The 20,697-nt window shown below is 37.4% G+C and overlaps 1 protein-coding gene across 2 annotated transcripts in view; it reads right to left on the bottom strand.

Annotated features, from left to right (window-relative positions):
- Positions 1-20,697, bottom strand: part of CPED1 (cadherin like and PC-esterase domain containing 1) — a 267,036-nt gene that overhangs the window by 29,522 nt on the left and 216,817 nt on the right. For both annotated transcript variants that reach the window (XM_012757301.3, XM_012757302.3), the window contains exons 16-17: positions 14,643-14,760; positions 7,334-7,470 (exon numbers count right to left, since the gene is read on the bottom strand). In XM_012757301.3, the coding sequence (XP_012612755.2) occupies positions 7,334-7,470; positions 14,643-14,760 (255 nt within the window). The remainder of the gene's footprint in view (positions 1-7,333; positions 7,471-14,642; positions 14,761-20,697) is intronic.

Raw genomic sequence — 20,697 nt, 5'->3', positions numbered from 1 at the left:
TGCCTAATTTCAGGGAGGCTGAGAAATATAGTCAAGCTGTGTGCCAGGAAGAAGAGAAATTGAGTTGGACGAACACTTACCTAGTCTCTACCACATTCCCCTATCTCCTAAGTCTTCCTGGGGAAAAAACTAAGCCCTAAATTCATATTTTTCCTTCTATAAATTAGCAAAAGTGGGAAGTATATGAAAGCCTAAATTTATAATCTGTGTGATGCATAAAAGGACGTCTAGTCCTGTGGAGTTGGTTTCCTGGGACAAATAACAGCAAGAAATGTCATTTATTGGTGAAATGCAACCAATACTTTGGGAACTTTTAATTTAAATGTACAGTGAAATGATTTTTATCCCATTTTATTTCATCATGAATGAAGGGAACTAACAATGATGATACTTAGACATGTAAATATTTTAACCCATAACCTCCTTTCTCCCATCACCAAAAGTAAACAGGACACAGTTAGCAAATCAAATTATAAAGAAATGAAAAGAGAAGATTTGGTGCCTATCTCGGTTGAGTCAGTACAAAGGTAGTAAACTCTCTGTAGCTTGTCGGTGTCTCTGATCCTTCTGATGTATTGAGGCAGGGAAAGAATTGGGTGTATGTAGTATTAATAGACAAGAAAAGAAAAGTAAAAAAAAGAAATCATTTCCCTCCTCTCTTGCTTTACCCCTGCACAGGGCCTATCTTCAGAATTTACAGTATTGGGAGTATTTCTTTGGAACCAATAAAGTGCATGTAGATGCCAACACAAGACTCAGACCAGGTAACAGGAACCCACTGGAACCTTCCAAAAAGGGAAGTTATATAGGAGTGCAGCAGGAGCTATGTGTCCATTAATCTAGGGAATGCCTACTTACTGCAGAGCTGTCACATCGGTATAGATAAAGGGAATGAAAGTGAGGTGAGGAGGAGTCTCATTCATTACATCTAGTACAGGGCCAAGCCTAGGCCATGAGTTTAGACAGTTCTCCAGTGATTCTGATGAGCACCAAGGTTGAAAATCACTGATCTCATAAGATAAACACCCATTTCTAAATGATGCGGGGGGTCGTTCAGCTGTAACACGAAGCTGAGACTGATCAGACGGCTAAAATGATATTTAGGTCATGATGAAAATCTAGTTCAACAAAGCGTCTCTTTGTGAAATGCGATATGGTTATGACGGATGTTTTTCAATCATGCATTTTAATTAAATTGGCTATAGAGGAGCAGCTAAATTGCTGTTTGGGGTCAAAAACAAATGTAAGATTGACATTTAGGCAAATCATTCTCAGACACAAAATGTGGCAAAAAAAAGGAAAGCAAGCAACTATTTAGCATCGCCTAGATAGATAGATAGATACATCTTTTAGCTGCTTGGAGCAAAATTCTTTGTCTATATTGCCATTTCATCTGGACTGTTGGTGTATTTGTTGAATGCTGAAGGGGGGATCATGTGCAAGTCATTCTTCCCTGGTGAGAGTGACTGCACTCCTTTCCTTTTATCCATCCCTATTTATTGAAACTGACAGGCAACAATGAATTACATAACCATAGTGGAATTCACATATTAGTGAGAACATATTATTATAAATTAGCCACACTTAAAAAATTTAAACACCTTTAAGTCCAAGACACTACTTAACTTGAAAACATTACTTAAAAATTTAACTTACATTTCCTGTTTTAACAGCTGAGTTTGAGTACTTTCCGTAAATATTGCCTTTTTATATTTCCCTTTCTTAATTGCACTTTTCTCTCAGATATTTTATTACTGGTTTAAATTCTGAACTGTTTTCAACTGACAAACAAAATAAAGGCTTGTTTAATTCAGTTGGGTCAGGCTCCTAAGTTTTTCCAGTTGTAAACTTGATTATCATATTTCTAAACTATCTCCTATATATTTCACGCTATGACTACAAAGTTATGTACTGAAAAGTTTTTATAAATGTTCCATTGAGAGTTTATTAATTAAGAGGTGGGTATCTATTTAGAGAAATGTATGAAAGTAAAATTGAAAACATAGCTTGTTTTTCTTCAATTGATTTTGCTGTAATTCAACACAATTATATATCACAAAACCAACACACATCAACAAAAGCCTATAATGAAGTAAATCATATTCAGAGATCAGTTTAGAGTTTAAAAGAGGTCCCACATTTACCTGCCCTCCATACGCATATGTTTGCCATAGAAATGGATTATACAAATGCTCCAAGAAGGAAGCTTACTCCATCTTTCCACCTAAGATCCTGTTCACGTTGCTGAAATAAATGCAAAGGACTGAGATGAGAAAGTATGGTCCTGCTCGCAGGCCATTGAGTCTGGTTAGGTTCCTGGTAAGTCACTGGAAGCTTGAACCCCTTTCCAAATCTCCACTGATTTGTGTCTTGTTCCTTTCCTACAGGTGGGCTTGTATTTTTAAGTATAGTCTTGGCATTCATGAATGTGAAACAGTAGAAAAACGATGAAAAGGTCATAATAACAGCAGAAGGAAATTCAACAGAGAGAAATTACTACTTGGAGATTCTAAAGAAAGCAGAACACTATTTGAAGGTCTAACTTGCCAATAATTCTCAGTGGCCCAGTCAAATTCTATCACCTCTGAATTTGATTCTTTGGAGAAAGAAAACTCAGCCTAACATGTCCTCCAAGTGGAAGTTTGCTGGGATGTGATTAGGATTCAAAATAAAGTTCTGGTGTTTGTAGTGCAGTATGTTTGCCCTACTTGTTCATGGCAAAAGTGAAACTTCTGGGTTCTTACTGTTAAAAGCACCTTGAAAAATGAGAACCCCAGAATCATCTCCAGCACCTCCCCCACTTGCTTGCATCCTGCTCTCTTTATCAGCACAACCATTGTCCTTTCCCTCCACTAGGAGGGAAATCAAAGACAGCGTAAGGCTTGAGTGATAGGACTCTCACAGTGGATGCTTTTGGGAAAAATGAAGATCCCTACTTCTCCTAGTTCAAGTAAACTGTTTTACAGTAATGTGATTCGTAAATTGCCTCCAACTACAAATACCACTCTGCCCAGGCAACTTCTTTCTGGCAACTTGTCCAGGTCCCCCCAGAGTGGATCCAGTGCCTGGCTCTGTGCTTCTCCCTGTGGTTGCAGTTGTCACGCTATATTGCATTGATTGCGTCTCTCATTTGTCTTCTTCCACTAGAAATTCAGCACCAGGAAGGATCATGTTTTACCCTCCTGGAACAGATATTTGGCTCAACAGATATCGAGCCAAATGAATAAATGAACAACATGATGTCACAAAAGTTATAAAAAGTTTCAGAACTTAATTTTGTTAAGTGATCAGCTGGACTTTACTCTGGGGTAATATATTAGGGATATCTGGTATTATAAGATTTCTGATAAGGGGCAGCAGAGTTAATCTGATGAGCTTGATGAATAAAAAATTATTTCATCTAGTGGAATAAGAACGGTAGCTCAGACTTCTTCTGAACTGATTAACCATCTGAGGCTCACACAATTCTGATATTATCTTCTTATCCTTATGCATATGTGAAGTGAATTTCTGTACATTGTTGCTCAAATAATATGTTTCTTTTCTTGAACGTGACATGGTAGGAAGAGAGGCAAAAAATGTCAATATATAATGTGTTTAAACAAAATATTTATATTGTTTTTCTAATTTTATAATTGTTATGCTTTAATCTTTATTTGTATTTGGAATGGAATGGTGGTTACAGGAAATTCTGGGTAGGATGAGAACTTATTTGTCTTAGTAATGAAAGATAAGAATTATAGGCTCATTTTGTATATTTTTATTATTCTCATGGAAAGTGAGAAATAGATGTACTGGAAGCATCTTTTGTTTACCTAGGCCTATTCATAAATGGAGCTTTCTCAAAATAAGTGCTACATCATAGCTGTAACTGTGAATGTTTACACAATTATCTCTGCTTTGTGTGGCGTATAAGCACATGCACCCGACTGTATATTACCAAGTCCTGTGATTCTGAATATAAAATCTCTTTCTCAGGTTCTCCCTTCTTTGCATTTCCACTGCTTCTGATTTATACAACCTTTCAAAATACAGATTTTTAGATTAAGAAAAAAATGCTCGCACCTTGTAAAAATGAAAATCATACAGAAATATTTAAAAAGATCTCTTCACACTTCACCAACTATGCTTTACTATCCAATATGGCTCAATGGGCACATGACCTGGGCAGTCTTGTGGGGCCCTGTGCTTTGAGGGTCCTGCGCTTGGTGTATTGGTTTGATACTGCCTTGAAACTTAATACTTTTTGAACACAAGGGCCTGCATTTTTTACTTTACATTCTACTGCCTCCTTCGCCCCTTCCCCTATGTAATCATTCTTAACTGCTTGTTACTTCCAGAAATTTTCTGTATCTGTAAGCATGTTTGTACATATGCATGCATTGGTTTTTACATCAGTGGGATTATTCTATACATAGTCTATACTTGCTTTCCCTCTTCAATGTTGTATGTTGGGATTTTCCCATTAAACAGCCTTCCTGGTATCCATTTCTTCCTTTCCCTAGGCAGTCTCCATATTGCTGTGGAATGATCTAATTCTGGTTGTGCCAATTCTCTGCTAAAAATGGACAATGCTTCTCTGTAGCTTATAGAATAACTGGCCATCCTGGTAAATCAGATTCTGCAAGGCCATTGGCAGTGTGCTGACAAATTTGAGTTTCTGAGTATGCAGGTCTTGAGGACGCCTCTGGACTACAACAGTCACAAAGATAAGCCTCTGTTGTGAAGCCAGCTAGCTGAGGGCTCTTCAGCTGAACATGGACTTTTTATTTATTTATTTATTTATTTATATTTTATTTTATTTTTTTGAGACAGAGTCTTTCTTTGTTGCCCAGGATAGAGTGAGTGCCATGGCGTCAGCCTAGTTCACAGCAACCTCAAACTCCTGGGCTCAAGCAATCCTACTGCCTCAGCCTCCTGAGTAGCTGGGACTACAGGCATGCCCGGCTAATTTTTTTCTATATATATTAGTTGGCCAATTAATTTATTTCTATTTATAGTAGAGACAGGGTCTCGCTCTTGCTCAGGATGATTTCGAACTCCTGACCTCGAGCAATCCACCCACCTCGGCCTCCCAGAGTGCTAGGATTACAGGCATGAGCCACTGCGCCAGGTCTGAACACGGACCTTTATTTTCAGACTTTGAAATATTCTCTCTCTCTCTCTCTCTCTCTCTCTCTCATTAACAGGTAGGAAAAGTATCTTCCTTTTTTTTAACCATTACTTAGTAGAATTGCTAATAATCAGCCTTGAAGTTAGTAAAGACAATGTTATGGAAATGAAATGTTTATGTCCCTTCAAATTCATATGTTGAAACCCTAATCCCCAATGTGAATGTGATGTTATAGGAGGTGGGGCCTTTGGGAGGCTCATTATGTTTGGATAAGGTCATGAGGGTGGAGCCCCCATGACAGGATTAGTGTCCTTAAAAGAAGAGGAAGAGACTATAAATCTCTTCCGTTCCCTCTGCCATGTGACAGCACAGCAAGAAGGCAGCCAACAGAAACCAGGAAGAGGGCCCTTGCCAGAACCCAACCATGCTGGCACCCCAATCTTGAACTCCCCAGCCTCCAGAACTGTGAGAAATGTCTGTTGTTGAAGCCACCCAGTCTACTATTTTATTATAGTAGCCACAGCTAAGACATACAGAGAAGAAGGTCTTTCTCTTTCTGCAAAATTGATTAATCTACTGCAGAGGGTTTGATCATATTCTTATTTTACAAATGAAGAAAATGAGCCTGAGAAATAAGACATTCATGTCCAAAGCCATGGAAATTAGTGATGAACTTAAATGAGTATCTATTGCTTTTCGGGTTAATAGACTGTGACATCTTCTTGGAATTTTCCTGAACACTCTGAATCCAGAGGTCAAAAGGATATTCTGAGTTTAGAGAAGTTTGGCTGTTATGGCAACAATTATTGTCATTGCTCCCAGTGTAACATTTCCAGGATACAGAAGTTGGATTGTCCAAGTTGGTGGTTAAAGGTGCCAGAGTAGTAGCCACTCCCACACACATATGATCACCAGTGAATTATTCAATCTCTCTGAGCTTTATTTTCTTAAGTAGAAAACAGATAAAATAATATCTACCTCAGCTGTGACTAGGAAAGACAAGATTTTAATTTGTTCCTTTACTCAGCAACTATTTGTTGACTATTATGTTTCAAAAATTGTGCTCAGCAGTGAGGTTATGGCAGTGAAATTAAACACATTCCCTGCCCTCATGAAGCTTATAGTCTGGAGGGATTTAAAGTATAAGAAAGTTAGGAGCACAGTTTCCTCACACAGAATCAATGCTCAGTTAATAATACTAATAGAAACACAAGTTTTTAAAAGATTGTTTTCTTCCTTTCCCTTTTAAAAGTAACTAATGCTGCTGCTTTATCTTTAGATATTCTCAATCATGATAATTGGAACATTTATTCTGAAATCACCTTGAAGAAGTTGTCCATCTTCCTGCCCTGTCCCCATCATCCTCCTTAAACTAGTTGCTAGTAGATAATTTGGCATATGTTCTATCTGGGGCTTTTTTTCTGTATGCATTAATAGAGCTTTGTAAAAATCAATTTCTGAAATCTTGCTTATGTGTAAGAGCTTACAAACAGTGTATAAGGAAATGTCCATTTAATAAAAAGCACTTTGAAAATCTGGTTCAGGATTACTTACTTGATGTTAACCAAGCATCTCAGTCTATGTGCCCATTTCGCATGTCCGAGAGTTCTGCAGGACTCTACCTAGCCAGAGCATGCCTAGCAAGAAGACACTGCATGTCCAAGAAATCAGCTTAGAAGCCTCACTAAAGGAAAAGTCAGCCTAGTGAGGTCCACGTGAGACCTGCCCAGGAATGTGAAAGAAGATCAGCAAGGTTAGTGTGTAAAAACAATGCCATGCACTTGGTAAGTTCTAGAAGTGAGTCTTGCATGCAGGATCATTTGATTTCTTGTGCTGAGCTACAGATGTCTGTTTTAACAGCCTGCCAGAGCTGCAGTGGACAAGGCCAGCTGCTCTCAACTGCCAACTGTCAGTTGACGTGGCAAGTTCCTACCAATTTATGCTGAAAAATAGCATGGAATCGGGTCAGCAAAGGACATTATTTTAATATCCTCCATCTGTCAAATAGACTTATTTGGAGAAAATTGAATGTTTGGAGCGAGAATTGTTAGGGCTCTTCTATGATAACATCTGCACATGATTCAAAAAACCAAATTGTATTCAGTTAGTTATCCTCCACAGAGTGAGAGAGCAGGAATTGGTCTAGTAGATTCAACTGTGTGACTTTTAGTGCTGCAGGTGGCATAAAGTAAAGGCTTCCCCACTGGATCCAGAACTTACCTTCCTTCCTCCCAAGCACTGCTGCAGTTGAGGCTTAGTTAGGACATCGTATTGGCAGTTGTGGGGCTGCCAAGTTATTTCTCTCCAGTCACAGGTCCTGTTGTCTGAACAACTAAGGCATGGCACAATCCACTGGCCTGGAATAGATGGCAAAACTTCCTTTGGTTCAGTTTCTACCAGTGAAATTATAGTTTGCAAGTAACTTTAGAATTCAGCTATGTCACGCCATTACAGAAATTACAGTAAGAAGACCATTCTTACTATAGAAATCCAATGGAGCAATGCATGGCCTCCTGCCAATCAAATAGAATGGCAACACGAAGTAATGTTCTGAAATAATACATTTCATGCTGAAATCAAATATGAGCTCTATTCCATGAAACCATATATTTATTTTTAAAAACCCTAAGTGATCAGGTACTACTCAATCATTACTTATTTTCAAACAGTACATTATGTACTTCAATAGGGCCAAAGTAGATTGGGAGTTCCCAAAATTCACAGTTTGCCTCAAATATTTATTAGGCTAACGCATACATAGGCTATCAATCCAATAATAAGTATATTCATTGCTCTCAAGAGATTTAAGATACAAGTACTTTAACATACTGATAATTAATAATTTGGAAGACCAGTTATTTCTCCTTAATTTGATTTATGGCCTTTTGGGTATGAATCTTTTCACCTCTTTCTAGTTGTGTCACCTCAATTTCTTCTTCCATTTAGATAACATATGTACTGTACTACATGACTGAGGATGTAATGGAATAATGTATTTAAAAAACCTAGCACAGTCACAATATTGTATTCACCTTTTGTTACTAACAGAGTTCAAGCAGAAGGTCTGTCATAAGCATTAGTAAATGTTTATAATATAAATGAGTATTCTCTGTACATTTAAGATATTTCCTATTTTATTGATAAAATAACACATTCAAAATTCTTCTGCTTTTAGTGTGAGTGGATCCATTAACAATTTATTAGAAAACCATCAAGAAATAAGTCTATGTTGTTTCCTTGTTCATCTTTTCAGAAATGGCATGTGAACATAACACACTATAGAAACAAATATGGAGTGGTTATTTCTCTCCTTGGTGGAGAATACGATGATGTCTCTAATAATCACTTTCCCTACTCTAAATAAATATCTTTCTTATGTTACTAGTATATGTTTCCCCTTCAAAATATTGAGAAATTAAATATTTCCAGATATTTCTTTAGTTAGAAAGATGAAATCTTAAGAACTGTATCCATTGTGGCTCTGCATTGTTGTGCTGCCAACAAAGGTATCTGGTGAGATATGAATTTTAGTGGAAAGAATTTCTACTTTCAGGTGCATTTTACAGCATTTACAGCATTTTAGTGCATTTTACAGCCCTGACTTCAGGAATGTCAGAATTGTGTATGTGAGTATGTGTGTATAAATAATTACAAATAAATATGAAAAGGGCTATAATCTATGGCTGTTACTGATTGACCACTAAAAGGAGAAAGAAGTATGGATATATTAAGAAAGAGAAATTGGGAGAGATAAAAGAAAATAGAAAGGAAAGGAGATGAGAGAAAGGAAAAAAATGTTCAGTGGAATTACTCTAGGGGGGTAACAATGTCAACTGGAGCAGAAATACAAAATCTTCAAAAATCCCAGAAAACTTCCTTGTTCAATCTGTATCCACTAAGTACTTTCCACACAATTTCAGGAATGATGGATGAATAACACTCCATTTCTCCATATACATGTCACTCTCTGGAAGATTTTTAACTTAGTACGTTAAGTATCTACCCTGAAGTGGATATTGAGGTATTTGTGCTATTTGTGTTAAAATATCATAATAATTCTTAAAAAAAATAACTGATATTTTCATAGCTCCTCCCAGATGCTGGGGATTTTCTAAGTTCTTTAATATATCAACTTATTTAAACATCATGAAAACTCTATTATCATCTCCTTAACTGGAGCTTAGAAAGGTTAAGTAATTTGTCCAAGATCCTTCAGCTAGGAGGTGGTAGAACCAGGAGCTGAGTGGGGCAGTCAGCTCCAGAATCCATGTTCTTAACTATAATGCCAAACCTCAAAAATTTATAATCAAGTTAGAGGATTTAAATTTTTACTTGTAAAATAATTATAGCATAATAACCGGTAATGCATAAATGAGAAAATTATCTGTGTGGTACTGAAAGAACCTGGGCTTTGGAGACCACACACACCTAGGTTCTACCTTTAACGAGCCCTGTGGACCTCAACATTGACTGCATATTACAGTCACCTGGAAAACTTGTTAAATTCCCCAAGCCCAGGTTGTATCTGAGACTGATTAAATCAGAATCACTGGGGATGGGACTCAGGCATTAGTGGTTTTTAATGCTTTGCAGGTGATTCTAATATGCAGACAAGGTTGAGACCCACTGTTTAAATTGGACTAATTAATCTTTTCTTAATTAAATTTACTTCTCTATAAGAAAAATATGTGTAACACCAGCTATAGTACCTGATACTTAAGAGTTGATGTCTGTATTTTATGTATTTTCCCACCTCCACCCCAAGTAAGCCGTGGTAGTTCAAAATAAAGAGAGAGTCATGGAGGTTAGAGTTTTCTGGAAGGTTACATGGAGCAGATAAAGTGTGAACAGGTATTTATGGATAGATAAAACTTGAAGATATGGAAGGGAAGGGATGGTACTTTAGAGATAGTGAAGAGATGAGCCTGGCAGGAATAACTGGCCTCTACTTAGACTGTATTATTAAAGAAAAAGAGCATCATCTTCCAGATGAAAGATGTTTCTAAAATTTCCAGATACAGAGAATGACAGTACTACTAAAAGAAACCACATAGAAAATTCGGGAGAGGAACTGGTTTTTGAATGGCAAAATAAAGACTGTCTTCAAAAGTGCTTATTTTTCCATCCATTCTCCTTTAATAATTCCTCTGTCTTTATCATTCAGAATATAGCTTGCTTTCTAATTCTAATTCCGCCTTGGCATGCATGGTTTGTAATCAATAATCAACCTCTTTCATATCTTTTCCTGGCTTCTTCTAATACTATTTGATTTAGACACAGCCTAAAAGTTTAACCTTTGCTGATAAATTTCTCAAGAAAACCTCCTTAGAAAAGAGGTAGAGCTTCAAGCGTGACCATCCCCCAGACGGTGCCCATCTCACTCATTATGTATATATATACCCGCCCCCTCCTCAGACTTGTGGGGGCATTGGGGGCAAGGGCATTATTAGAAACATTAAAATTTGTACCCCCATAATATGCTGAAATTAATAAAAAGGAAAGAAAAGAGGTAGAGTCTTTATTTCATAGAGGTCCACATCTAGTGGGTTTATAGGACCACCTTGGGCAGAGTTAGAGGGGGCCTTTTTAGAGAAGAAGCAAATTGAGGCTCAAAGAGTTAAAATAACAGAAGTGAGGTCTCTGAGTCTCCAATTTTCTGATCTTTTTATCATGTCAGGTTAGGTCAGCACATAATCATCAGTTGACAATGAAATCCAGCCCAACTGCCTCTTTGGTAGCACTTATAGGAAAACCCACAAACTGGTCTTATAATTAATTTATCTTTATTTGAAAAATCTGAATTTACTCAGTGAGTTCATGTGTTGACAGAAACTGTGTTTAAACAAAGATTGTTAATTTTCTTTCTAATAGCACCATGGTATGTTGAGGGCATAAATGTGTTTCTGCTAATGAGATTATACTTGATAATCTTTTGAAAGGCCAAGTTTTCATCAGATCCCTAAGAATCTAAGAGCATATGCATCCCAGCCCTGCTCCAAACAACTCTCTACCCCTCAACCTTGCTGACAGCTAATTTAGCACAAACGGAGACAGACCCTTATCGACCACTTGCTGCTAAGGATGAAGAAACAAGTGGCATGCACGAAGATTCAAATATGGGTGCAATTAGTTTGTGGGCATAAAATAGCATCCACATAAAAAGGAGGCATGATTGGGTCTTTGAAAACTTGGCTCCAATAGTTCATACTACTCTATATTTATGCAGTCATAACTCTTTGCATTTTAGTATTGGTTAACAATGCCTTTTATTTATTGTAAGTTAGTAACTGCTTGAAATAGGCATCTGTATAACATCTGCAGGGCTGGGATTCTTGACATCTTAAATAATACCAGCTCTTAACTAAAATTGTCCAAAAAAGGGACCATAAATTCTGTTATATATATGAATACTGAATGAATCAAAGCTGTGATTCCTGATATAAAGCATGACATGTTTTAGGGCATAACATTCTGAGGAATAAGAATGTCTTTTGGCAGAAGTTATTTGATTTACATTTATAGCTCTACATTTAATGAAAATTAGATTTCATCTATTTAAATGAATCAGATTGGGTGATACAATGGAGAAAAAAAATTCAACTCTGATTTAGGACTGAAGTGATATATAAAATCGTGTAAATGTTACTACTGAGTCCTAGCTCTTTATATTATAAAGTGGTTTTTATTTAAGAAGAAAAAATACATCTATTTTTTCTTCTTTATTTAAGAAGAAAAAATACATCTAGTATTGGAAGTGTTAAAGTATAAGTTGTCATATTTCCTTGATAAAAGTAATAAATTTTTTCATTATTTACATATAAAATACAATCTGAACTATCTTCCTTAACGTTAAATCTCATTCAGTGATCACTGTATAAATTTCTTCTTTCTCCAAATTAGAATAATTACTTTTTCTTTCTTAAGTAAAAGATTTATTTCTACATTGTGTCTTGTAGTTAAATTATTTCCTGAAGGATAGAAATCAATTTAAGAATTAAAAAAATACAGTCATTCAAAAGTATATTAGCTGGCGTTATCGAAAAAGACATTTTGACATCATTGCATCAACAAGGTTAAGAAAAAAGCATCCACTTTTGCCAAATAACTGTAATATGCTGTTAAAATAGGATTTTGGAACCAGTGTGTGTGGCCTGATACACTAAACCCAGAGCTCCTAAATAAACTTCCTTTTAATGTTGTCTACCATGACAACTTTCAAAAGGAGAGAATCCTGCTATTAGGGAAGGAAACCATCTCTGGCAGCAAACAATACATTCTTGCAAACTGTTGTCCTGACCTCACTCAGTAACTTTGAGTCTTTGGGGCTTTAGCAGATCAAGGGTGGAGCAGTTGGTTGTGGCGATTGTGTCCTGGCCATTTACAGTCTTCTGTGAAAGGGAGGAGCGTTGGATCTTGACTTTAGTTCAGCGACCATTTTAAAATCATATATTAGACCCTGGAAAATGAGTAAGGGACAATCTCTGCTCTGGAGAAACATACAACCTAGGGAAGCCATCGTCATTAACGCATGTACACTGTAATATATGCACAGATATGCCTATATTTATATATTATGTCCATTATAAAACATAAAAATAACAATTATTAGGTAAAAAAAATGCACATATATTTTAATCTTTTCTGGCTTCACCCTATGGATTTCCCTGTGCCGCTCCCTCCCTATCCCAGGGTACATTATTTCACTTTGGAGACCACTGATCAAAGTAAGAGAAAGAAACATATAAATAAATAAATAAATAAACATATGGTATAAATAAATAAATAAACATACGGTAAGTGCTATTGTAGAGATATGCCCAAGATGCTCTGGGAATACAGAGAAGCTAAACTGGGAATGTGGTGGTGCAGAAAGGCTTCCTGCAGAGAAAGGTACAGCATTAGGACAAGTTAGGCAAAGACAGGAAGAGGACTTGCAGGCCTAGGGAACAGTGTGGACGAAAAGCTGGGGTTTTAGAGCAGCATTATCATAGAGTGAGACAAAGAGGCTGGAAGTGGGTGGGAAAGGGAAGAAGGGGCCAGATGATAGAGGCTAAGGAGCACAGGCTTGATTTGTGAGTCAATTCTAGGGGCTTCTCTAAAGGGGCCTACCTACTCAGGTACCAGAAGACCACTGTTTTTTGGCAGCCTCTCTGGCAAGGTCCAGGCACAGAGATAGCTTTGTAACAGAGCCTGACATAAGTTAGCACACATTTAATGGACAGATCAAGCTGCTACTTCTTGAGGAATCCCAATAATGTATCTTGAACTTTTTCTTGAAGAACTTTTAACTTGGTGTGGTGGGGGGAATAGGATTGTTTTATGATTGTCATAAATTGTCATCTGATAAAAAAATTTAACATCGGTGTCTCCTTTGTATGTAAAGATATGTATCTCATTTAGCAGAGGATCACAAATCACACCACCTGACACATCATAAGGGGTAAATCCCTCCCTATGCACTGGCTGTAATTTATTATTTAGAACACATGTTCAAGAACGAGGACGTGCCCACGTTTGTTAACCGTGCATGCCAAATTGCAATTTGTCCTGCCCATTTGGGAAACTCATTTTCCATTCAAGCTGTGGTGTGAAGTTCATGGCAAGGGTAGAAAAGCTCATAAGTGTTTTCTCAGATTTTTTAGATGAAGGGAAACCTGGGGTCAGGAGAACAGAGCGATAACCAGGAAGCTTGGAGAACACGCTCCTTGCTCCTCTAATTGGTCTGCAGGCATTTTTAGTCCCAGCTTTGGCTGAACTGCACTATTTCCACTTAAAGAAGGTTGCCGGGGAAGGAGAGAAACAGGGAATGAGGAGAGAGGCACCAAAGAAGTGTCTCATTCCAGGTCTGTTCAAGGTTTAGGCAGGACCTAACACTGTAATATAAATTTGATGTCACAATTTCCCTTTCTCTATTAATGGTCAATATATATGAGACATTGGTAATTATTCCCAACGATGTTTTAAAAGTAAAAAGAAATTATTAAAACTGAACTTGTATCCTTTGCAGTTCTTTTGTTCACAATGGATATTTATTTTCTATCTAGTATGTACAAATTATGGTGCCAAGTGAGTTAACATAATGAGAATAAGTCAGACTCCCTGCCCTCATGAAGGTGACATCCTGGGAAGACTGACATTAAACAATTAATTACGCACTTAATTATTTCAACAACTGTGATAACTGCTATGGAAGACAAGCAGAGTTTTATGAAACATGAAGTAAGGAAACAAATCAGAGGCTCATGGAAGGCTCTCTGGTGAGAGTGACTTTTGAGCTGAGATCTGTAGGTGAATATTGATTAACTAGGAAAAGAAGGGAGGGTGAAAAAGAAAAGAATTAAATTAATCAAAGTATTTCAAATATTGAAACAATGCATTTATATTAATTATATGAGTTGTAGTTCATAGTAATGAAAAAAGCAATGCCCTTGATTTTTTGTATAAGGGTAGTTTAAATAAGCACATATTTATCTATACTAAAGAGGTTTTTTTTTTTTTTTAGAGATGTGACACCCAATGTGATAGTCACCTTTTATGTCCCCAGATGGACAACTCTTTAGCTCAGACTGTGAAATGGCTTCAATGTAGTCAGAAGAAATAGGCTGTAATCCACAAGTTTCCTCCGGGTCAATCAGCAAACCACAATCCTGCATTAAAATAATAGATATTAGTTGTCATTAAACCAACCCATAGTAATAACATTTAAAAAATAAGACTTTCTGTGCCAAATAGCCTTTATGGATAAAGGAAACAACTACTGTTTACCTTTCTTGGACTATTGACTTATCAAGAGTTATTTGTGCTAAAAGTATTTATAACTACTTTCATTAGTAGGGTGAATTAGGGAGTTAATATAAATTCCAAAGACAATTCAATCTCTATTTTGACATTGATATTCATGTCATTGCTCTGCTAATTTTTAAAAATTTGGGTGCAAGTTTTACCTTAAAATATACCTGTGTCAACTTATAAAAAATAAAACATACTATTAATATAATAGAAGACAATATATCAAGTGGAAAAGACAGATAATGTGAGAAGGGAAATGGGAAATATTCAGGGAGAATTTAACAGATGAATTTCATTTCAACAAACATTTATTAAGAACTCCCGATATGTCAGAAATGAAATAAGATGCATGTATTTTATTCAAAACATGTTCACAAATTTATAACAGTAGACAATATCTCACTGCCCTCAATATCATTATAGAGGCATATTCTGTACTAAGCAATGCTTTCTGTAGTCTGGCAGGTGCAGCAGAGAACAGCATGTTGGCTCACTGAAACTTCCTTCCTCTGCTCCAACCACTGCTGCACCTGCAGCTTGGACCACCCTCATTTTCTCTTATTCAGCAAAGCTATTAGTACCTACCTATTCCTGTCCCTGTGTCCCTTTATCCTACCTCACCTGGTTCTATTGCCACCCTCCTCACTGGGTTCTCTTGGCCTATCACAATTTAGAGCATGTAGAAATGCTATCATCTGTGTCTAGATTGCTTTCTCCCTAATTTTGCATGGAGAATATCTTTTCGTGTTTCAGGTCTCAGCCAGGCCTTTCTGAAACTTTGGCACAATGATATATCCCTACTTTTGTCCAGTGTGTTTCCTTTACACTCTTTACCATTTGGTAATTATTTATTTGCTTGTTATTTGTCTATGCCTTTTCTGCTGGATGGAATGCTGTATGGGAGCAAATAATTATCTCACTCACACATACCCAGTGACTGCCATAAGGAGAGGATAATTTTTTTTTAAAATGCATAAAAGGTTAGACTTGTTTCCCTCTCTGTATCAAAAATTCTCAACACCGAAGAGAAAAGATTGGTTTACACAACGAGTAAGATGTGCAACGTTTGAGGGATGGACATGCTTGAAGCTCTTACTCAAGGGGGGAGGGGGGCATGGGCAAGATAAGTAACCTTAACACTTGTACCCCCATAATACACTAAAATAAAAAAAAAAAAGATTGGTTTGATTTCTTTTTTGCTCTGTCACTTTGCCTCCAATCGGCAATTTCTAGTCACTTTTCCTCATTCTCTCAAATATCCTAACTACCAACTCAGATTCCCAGATTTCATACAAAAAGATCCAGGATTTTGAGAAACAAAAAGAATGGGGGTGGTGTGTGAACTTCTTGAAGTCTTGATTTGGTAGACATGTTTTCATTTTTTAATTCATTACTGAAACTGGAATGAATTAACAATTAGGAATATGATTTGTGTTTAGATGCCCATTATAATAAAACAACTAAAAATAACACAAAATTTATAATAATGTTGTGAGGAGACTTAGTACGAATAAACATCTCTGAATGATATTTGTTAGTGTATATATATATATATATATATATATATATATATATATATATAGTGCGATATCTATCCATTTATTTTGGTGGAGACTGGACATTTTTTAAGGTTAGGAAAAAATGTGATTAATTTATCAGATTGCAAAAAAATGTTTATGTCAAATGTTAAAGAGTGTAAGGAGAAACAATTACCATTATATCCTGCTGATGAGAGTGCAAATTCATTCAGCCGTTTGGAGAGCAGTTTATACTATAATAAAAAATTCAGAGACCCTGTATCCATGAAACCAGACTTCTCAGGGTCTACTCTAGAAAAAACCTCAAGTAACGCATAAGAAACATGTATAAGGATAGATCTAAATGGACCACTAATACAGCTCTTTAAGACATGGTTAAGAAAAAAAGCAAAGGTTACAGAACAATTCATGCCACCTGAAACACACACGTGTGCATGTGTGCTCACTGAACCACGAACATACTGAATACTAATTTTGTGGGAAGAACTATGTCTCCATTAAGAGAATAAAAGGAAATCTGGATAATGGTTACCATGTTGGATATTCCTTTTAAATGCAAAATACGAGGTCTGTCCAAAAAGTATCCAGCCCTATAACTGTTCTCATTACATTAACCATGGCTGGATATTTTCTGGACAGACCTCATACTTATCTGCCCATAGTTCTGAATGCTCTAATACCATTTAAATTTAGGTACTTCACACTGAGATGTTGTGTTCCATTTATTACTAAAAAGGATATCTTTCAACACACACACACACATATATATATATATGTATATATATATATATATATCTCCATGCACATAATGTTTACACATTTTTAAAAGTCTGGATTTAGAGATAATTTTGCCTGAAAATTCTTACTTGTTTGGGGTTTCTGTGGTATGTGTGTGTGTGTATACGACCATGTCCTTCTACTTATCTAGGGGCCATTAGAAACAGAGTCAGGAACACAGCGGCAAAGGCTTAACTGGTCTCTGTGTGTAATGGGCACATATCAATCAATCAGAAAAATGTGTTGCTACTAGTTTGCTAACGGCTTGTCCTGTGGGGAATCTGAGCAAACTCAATCACTGATGAGTGAGTGGTGGCTATTTCAGGTAGATAAGTCATGGGTGACTTCTCTGAGGAGACACTTGAACTGAAGGGTGTGAAAAATTGAGGAATGAGAAGATGAGAATTCCGAGAGGAAGGAAGAGCATGTCAAAGTCCACAAGGGAAAAGGATTTATCTGACTTCTTCAGTAAAAAAAAAAAAAGAAAGCCAGGTTTAAAAAACTGGTAATGCTGACAATCTACGCTATATTTTAATAATCAAATCACAGTATCTTTTCTGAGATTGCACCTCCGAGATTATCTCCACAAGGGGGGGGGGGAACCTGCAGCCTTAAGGCTGCATGTGGCCTTTTAGGTCCTTCAGTGTGGCCTTTTGACTGAATCCAAATTTGACAGAATAAATCCCGGTATTAAAAGGGGTGCAGCAGGGAAAGATGAGGCTTTTCTTGCCTCCTTTGGTTCTAAAAGAAGAACAATCTTGAAATCAGAAGGCTGCACGTTCCCCATCCCCATATCCTAATCTTGAACTGAAATCTGCATTCTATTGGTCCTAATTCTTTTAGGTGCTGCTTAGAATAGATTTGCTGTAATGTTACAGAAACATATTGTGCTGTGATTTCAAAGCTACTTAAATAAATGACCATCAAAAGAGCAGGATATTTTTAAATGTTCAATTTTTGTACTTTGCAAAAGCCCAAGGACCCCACATTTGAGCCTATGATTATTATAAACATACTGCAGAGCACAGAGAAGCAGAGGGTAAGTGGCCAGGCTGGGGGCCACTCCTGTTACTTAGAACCTTCACGTTGTCTTTGTGTTTGAATCATTACCTGATATGGTGCCGTTTCTGCTTTCTAATGGAGGTTTCCATTGGGTACCTGTTCTATGACGCTTGATAGGTCAGCCCTGTTGGTTCTAACTAAACAATGACTCCAGTGAATTTTAAGATAAGACAGGAATCAAAGCAATCTTGAAAGGAAAAGATCTCATTAGCATCTCTCATTTTTTCCTTCACTAGTCACCTGGTCAGGTTCAGGCATATTGCAAAATGGTGAAGGTTGGAGAGAGAGGAAGGGAAAGAATTGCATTAAGTGATCTCAAGTCCTGTGGCAAACTGCCTAGCAGGAGTCCTCAAACTTTTTAAACAGGGGGCCAGTTCACTGTCCCTCAGACCATTGGAGGGCCATTGGAGAGTGTGGCACACTCTCCACACATGTGCACTGTGGGCCTGGGATGAGTCAGCTGCTAACCAGGACAGGCAGCTGCGGCAAAAACACCTGGCAGGCCGGATAAACGTCCTCGGCGGGCCACATGTGGCCCATGGGCTGTCGTCAGGGGTCTACACAACATCCACTCTCTTTTTAAGAGAAAAACCCTTATTTTGTTGGAGGTAATAAAGTGTCCAGCATTAAATAAATAATCTATTTTCTAATCTCTCTTGTAGCTAAAGGTGTTCATGGAACACAGTTCTAGCCAAAGAAATATAAGTGCATGCCAGCTATGAATTTCCAGAAGTTTTACTTCTCTGATGCCACTTTTTCTTCATCACTCTGTTTCTTCTTTCTGCTTGGAATACAAATGCGAGCCGGAAGGATGAGCAGCCATCTTGTGACCATGAGGTAACTATGAGCAGAAAAATAGAGCCTAGGACATAGATGATGCTGTGGAGCCGTAGTGCAACTTTGGGCTGCCTCCTTCTACACTGTTTAATATGGAAACAAAACAAACTTCTGCTTGATCAAGCCACTGTAGAAAGACTAGATGCAGCCAAACTTCTCTCTTCCTGTTAAGAGTTTATGAAACCTATTCTTTTCAGGCCACATGAATCTTTTTGAGTATTCTTTTAGATCTTAAAAGTGATTCATCCCACTAATAAAAATTTTTTAAAACAATCTTTAAAGGAAAAAAATCATTAGCATCTCTCATTTTTTCACTAGGATGAGTAGTCACTTGGTCAGGTTCAGGCATATTAGAAAAAAATGAATAACAACTCCCTTGGTCGTCAGTGTCATCTCCTGGAGCCACTGAGTCTGTATACACAGAAAAGGTAGTATTTAGTGGATTTGCTTAAAACGGCATTAGCCTCTGAAATCTCCACACTTAAAGTGTATGTTTTGCTGGAGACTTCACAAGGGAGCCCCAAATTACTGAGTAGATTGTCATGGCTCTCAGCAGAGTGCAGTAAGATAATTAACTGTGATTTTCTGGTTCAAACTTGTGCAAAGTAAATATGTTTAGTACATAATTTTAAAAATTAACTTTTCATGACGTGCTCTAGTGATTAACTTTGAAGGCATTATGGTGCTTCTGGTTTTGCCCCCTGTCTGATGGTTTCTTATAACCAATTCCTCTGGACATCCATTTCCTTCCTTACAGATACCTTTGGCTGCAAAGGAATAAGTACTAGTTCTCCTTTTTAATGTGATATTGCTATGTTTTTAGGATAATACTAAATTGGACTATTTGAGTTGGTAGGTATCTCTAAAACTTACCTACTTTCATTAACCCCATGGGATCATTCCTTTAAGGTAAAACAATTCTCCCCTTCTCTGGTTAAATAATTTTAAAATGCCCACTTAAATTTAAAAATATGCATTCACTCCCTGCAGCACCCAGCTCCTTTCAGAGGGACCCATTTCATCCTTTTCCCTCAAAATGCAGCCATTTCCAGTAAGTCAGTAATGATTTTTCAAAACATGCCAATCTTGGCATGGCCACCTCCTTCCAGAAAGGCAGAGAATCCCTTTCCAGAACAGAGCTGTTCCTCTCCCCAGAAGAGACGAGGTAATTTCACTGTTGGCATACCTGGGGGATTTCTCTGGGATCTCATGATGTATTCCCCCCAGTGGAACTACTGGAACACTGAGCAAAGGCACCTGTTGGCACTTTGGAGCCTCTGACACTTTTCCAGGCTTAGACAACAGCAGATTCCACCACACCTCATATCCTTGGCCCTTGATGCATGGACCAAAATGCAAGGCCTGCTGTTTATCCCTCCTCTCCTCTAATCTGATTTCACTGGTCCTCTGCCACTCTCATCCATGGTAAGCAAATCCTTCTACAACCCTCAAAGGCTGCACACAATGTTCCCTCCACCTCCTCGCCTTCCCAGAAACCCAGCCCCGTGCTGGGGTAGATGGGTAAACTTGCTCTGCAGCCCTGTGGGAAAGGACAACTTGCCCTCTTGTCATGCAGCCCTC

The sequence above is a fragment of the Microcebus murinus genome, chromosome 9, assembly GCF_040939455.1.
Source record: "Microcebus murinus isolate Inina chromosome 9, M.murinus_Inina_mat1.0, whole genome shotgun sequence".
NCBI lineage: Eukaryota > Metazoa > Chordata > Mammalia > Primates > Cheirogaleidae > Microcebus > Microcebus murinus.
The sequence above is the reverse complement of the archived record's forward strand: the minus strand, read 5'-3'. Positions and strand labels throughout refer to the sequence as shown.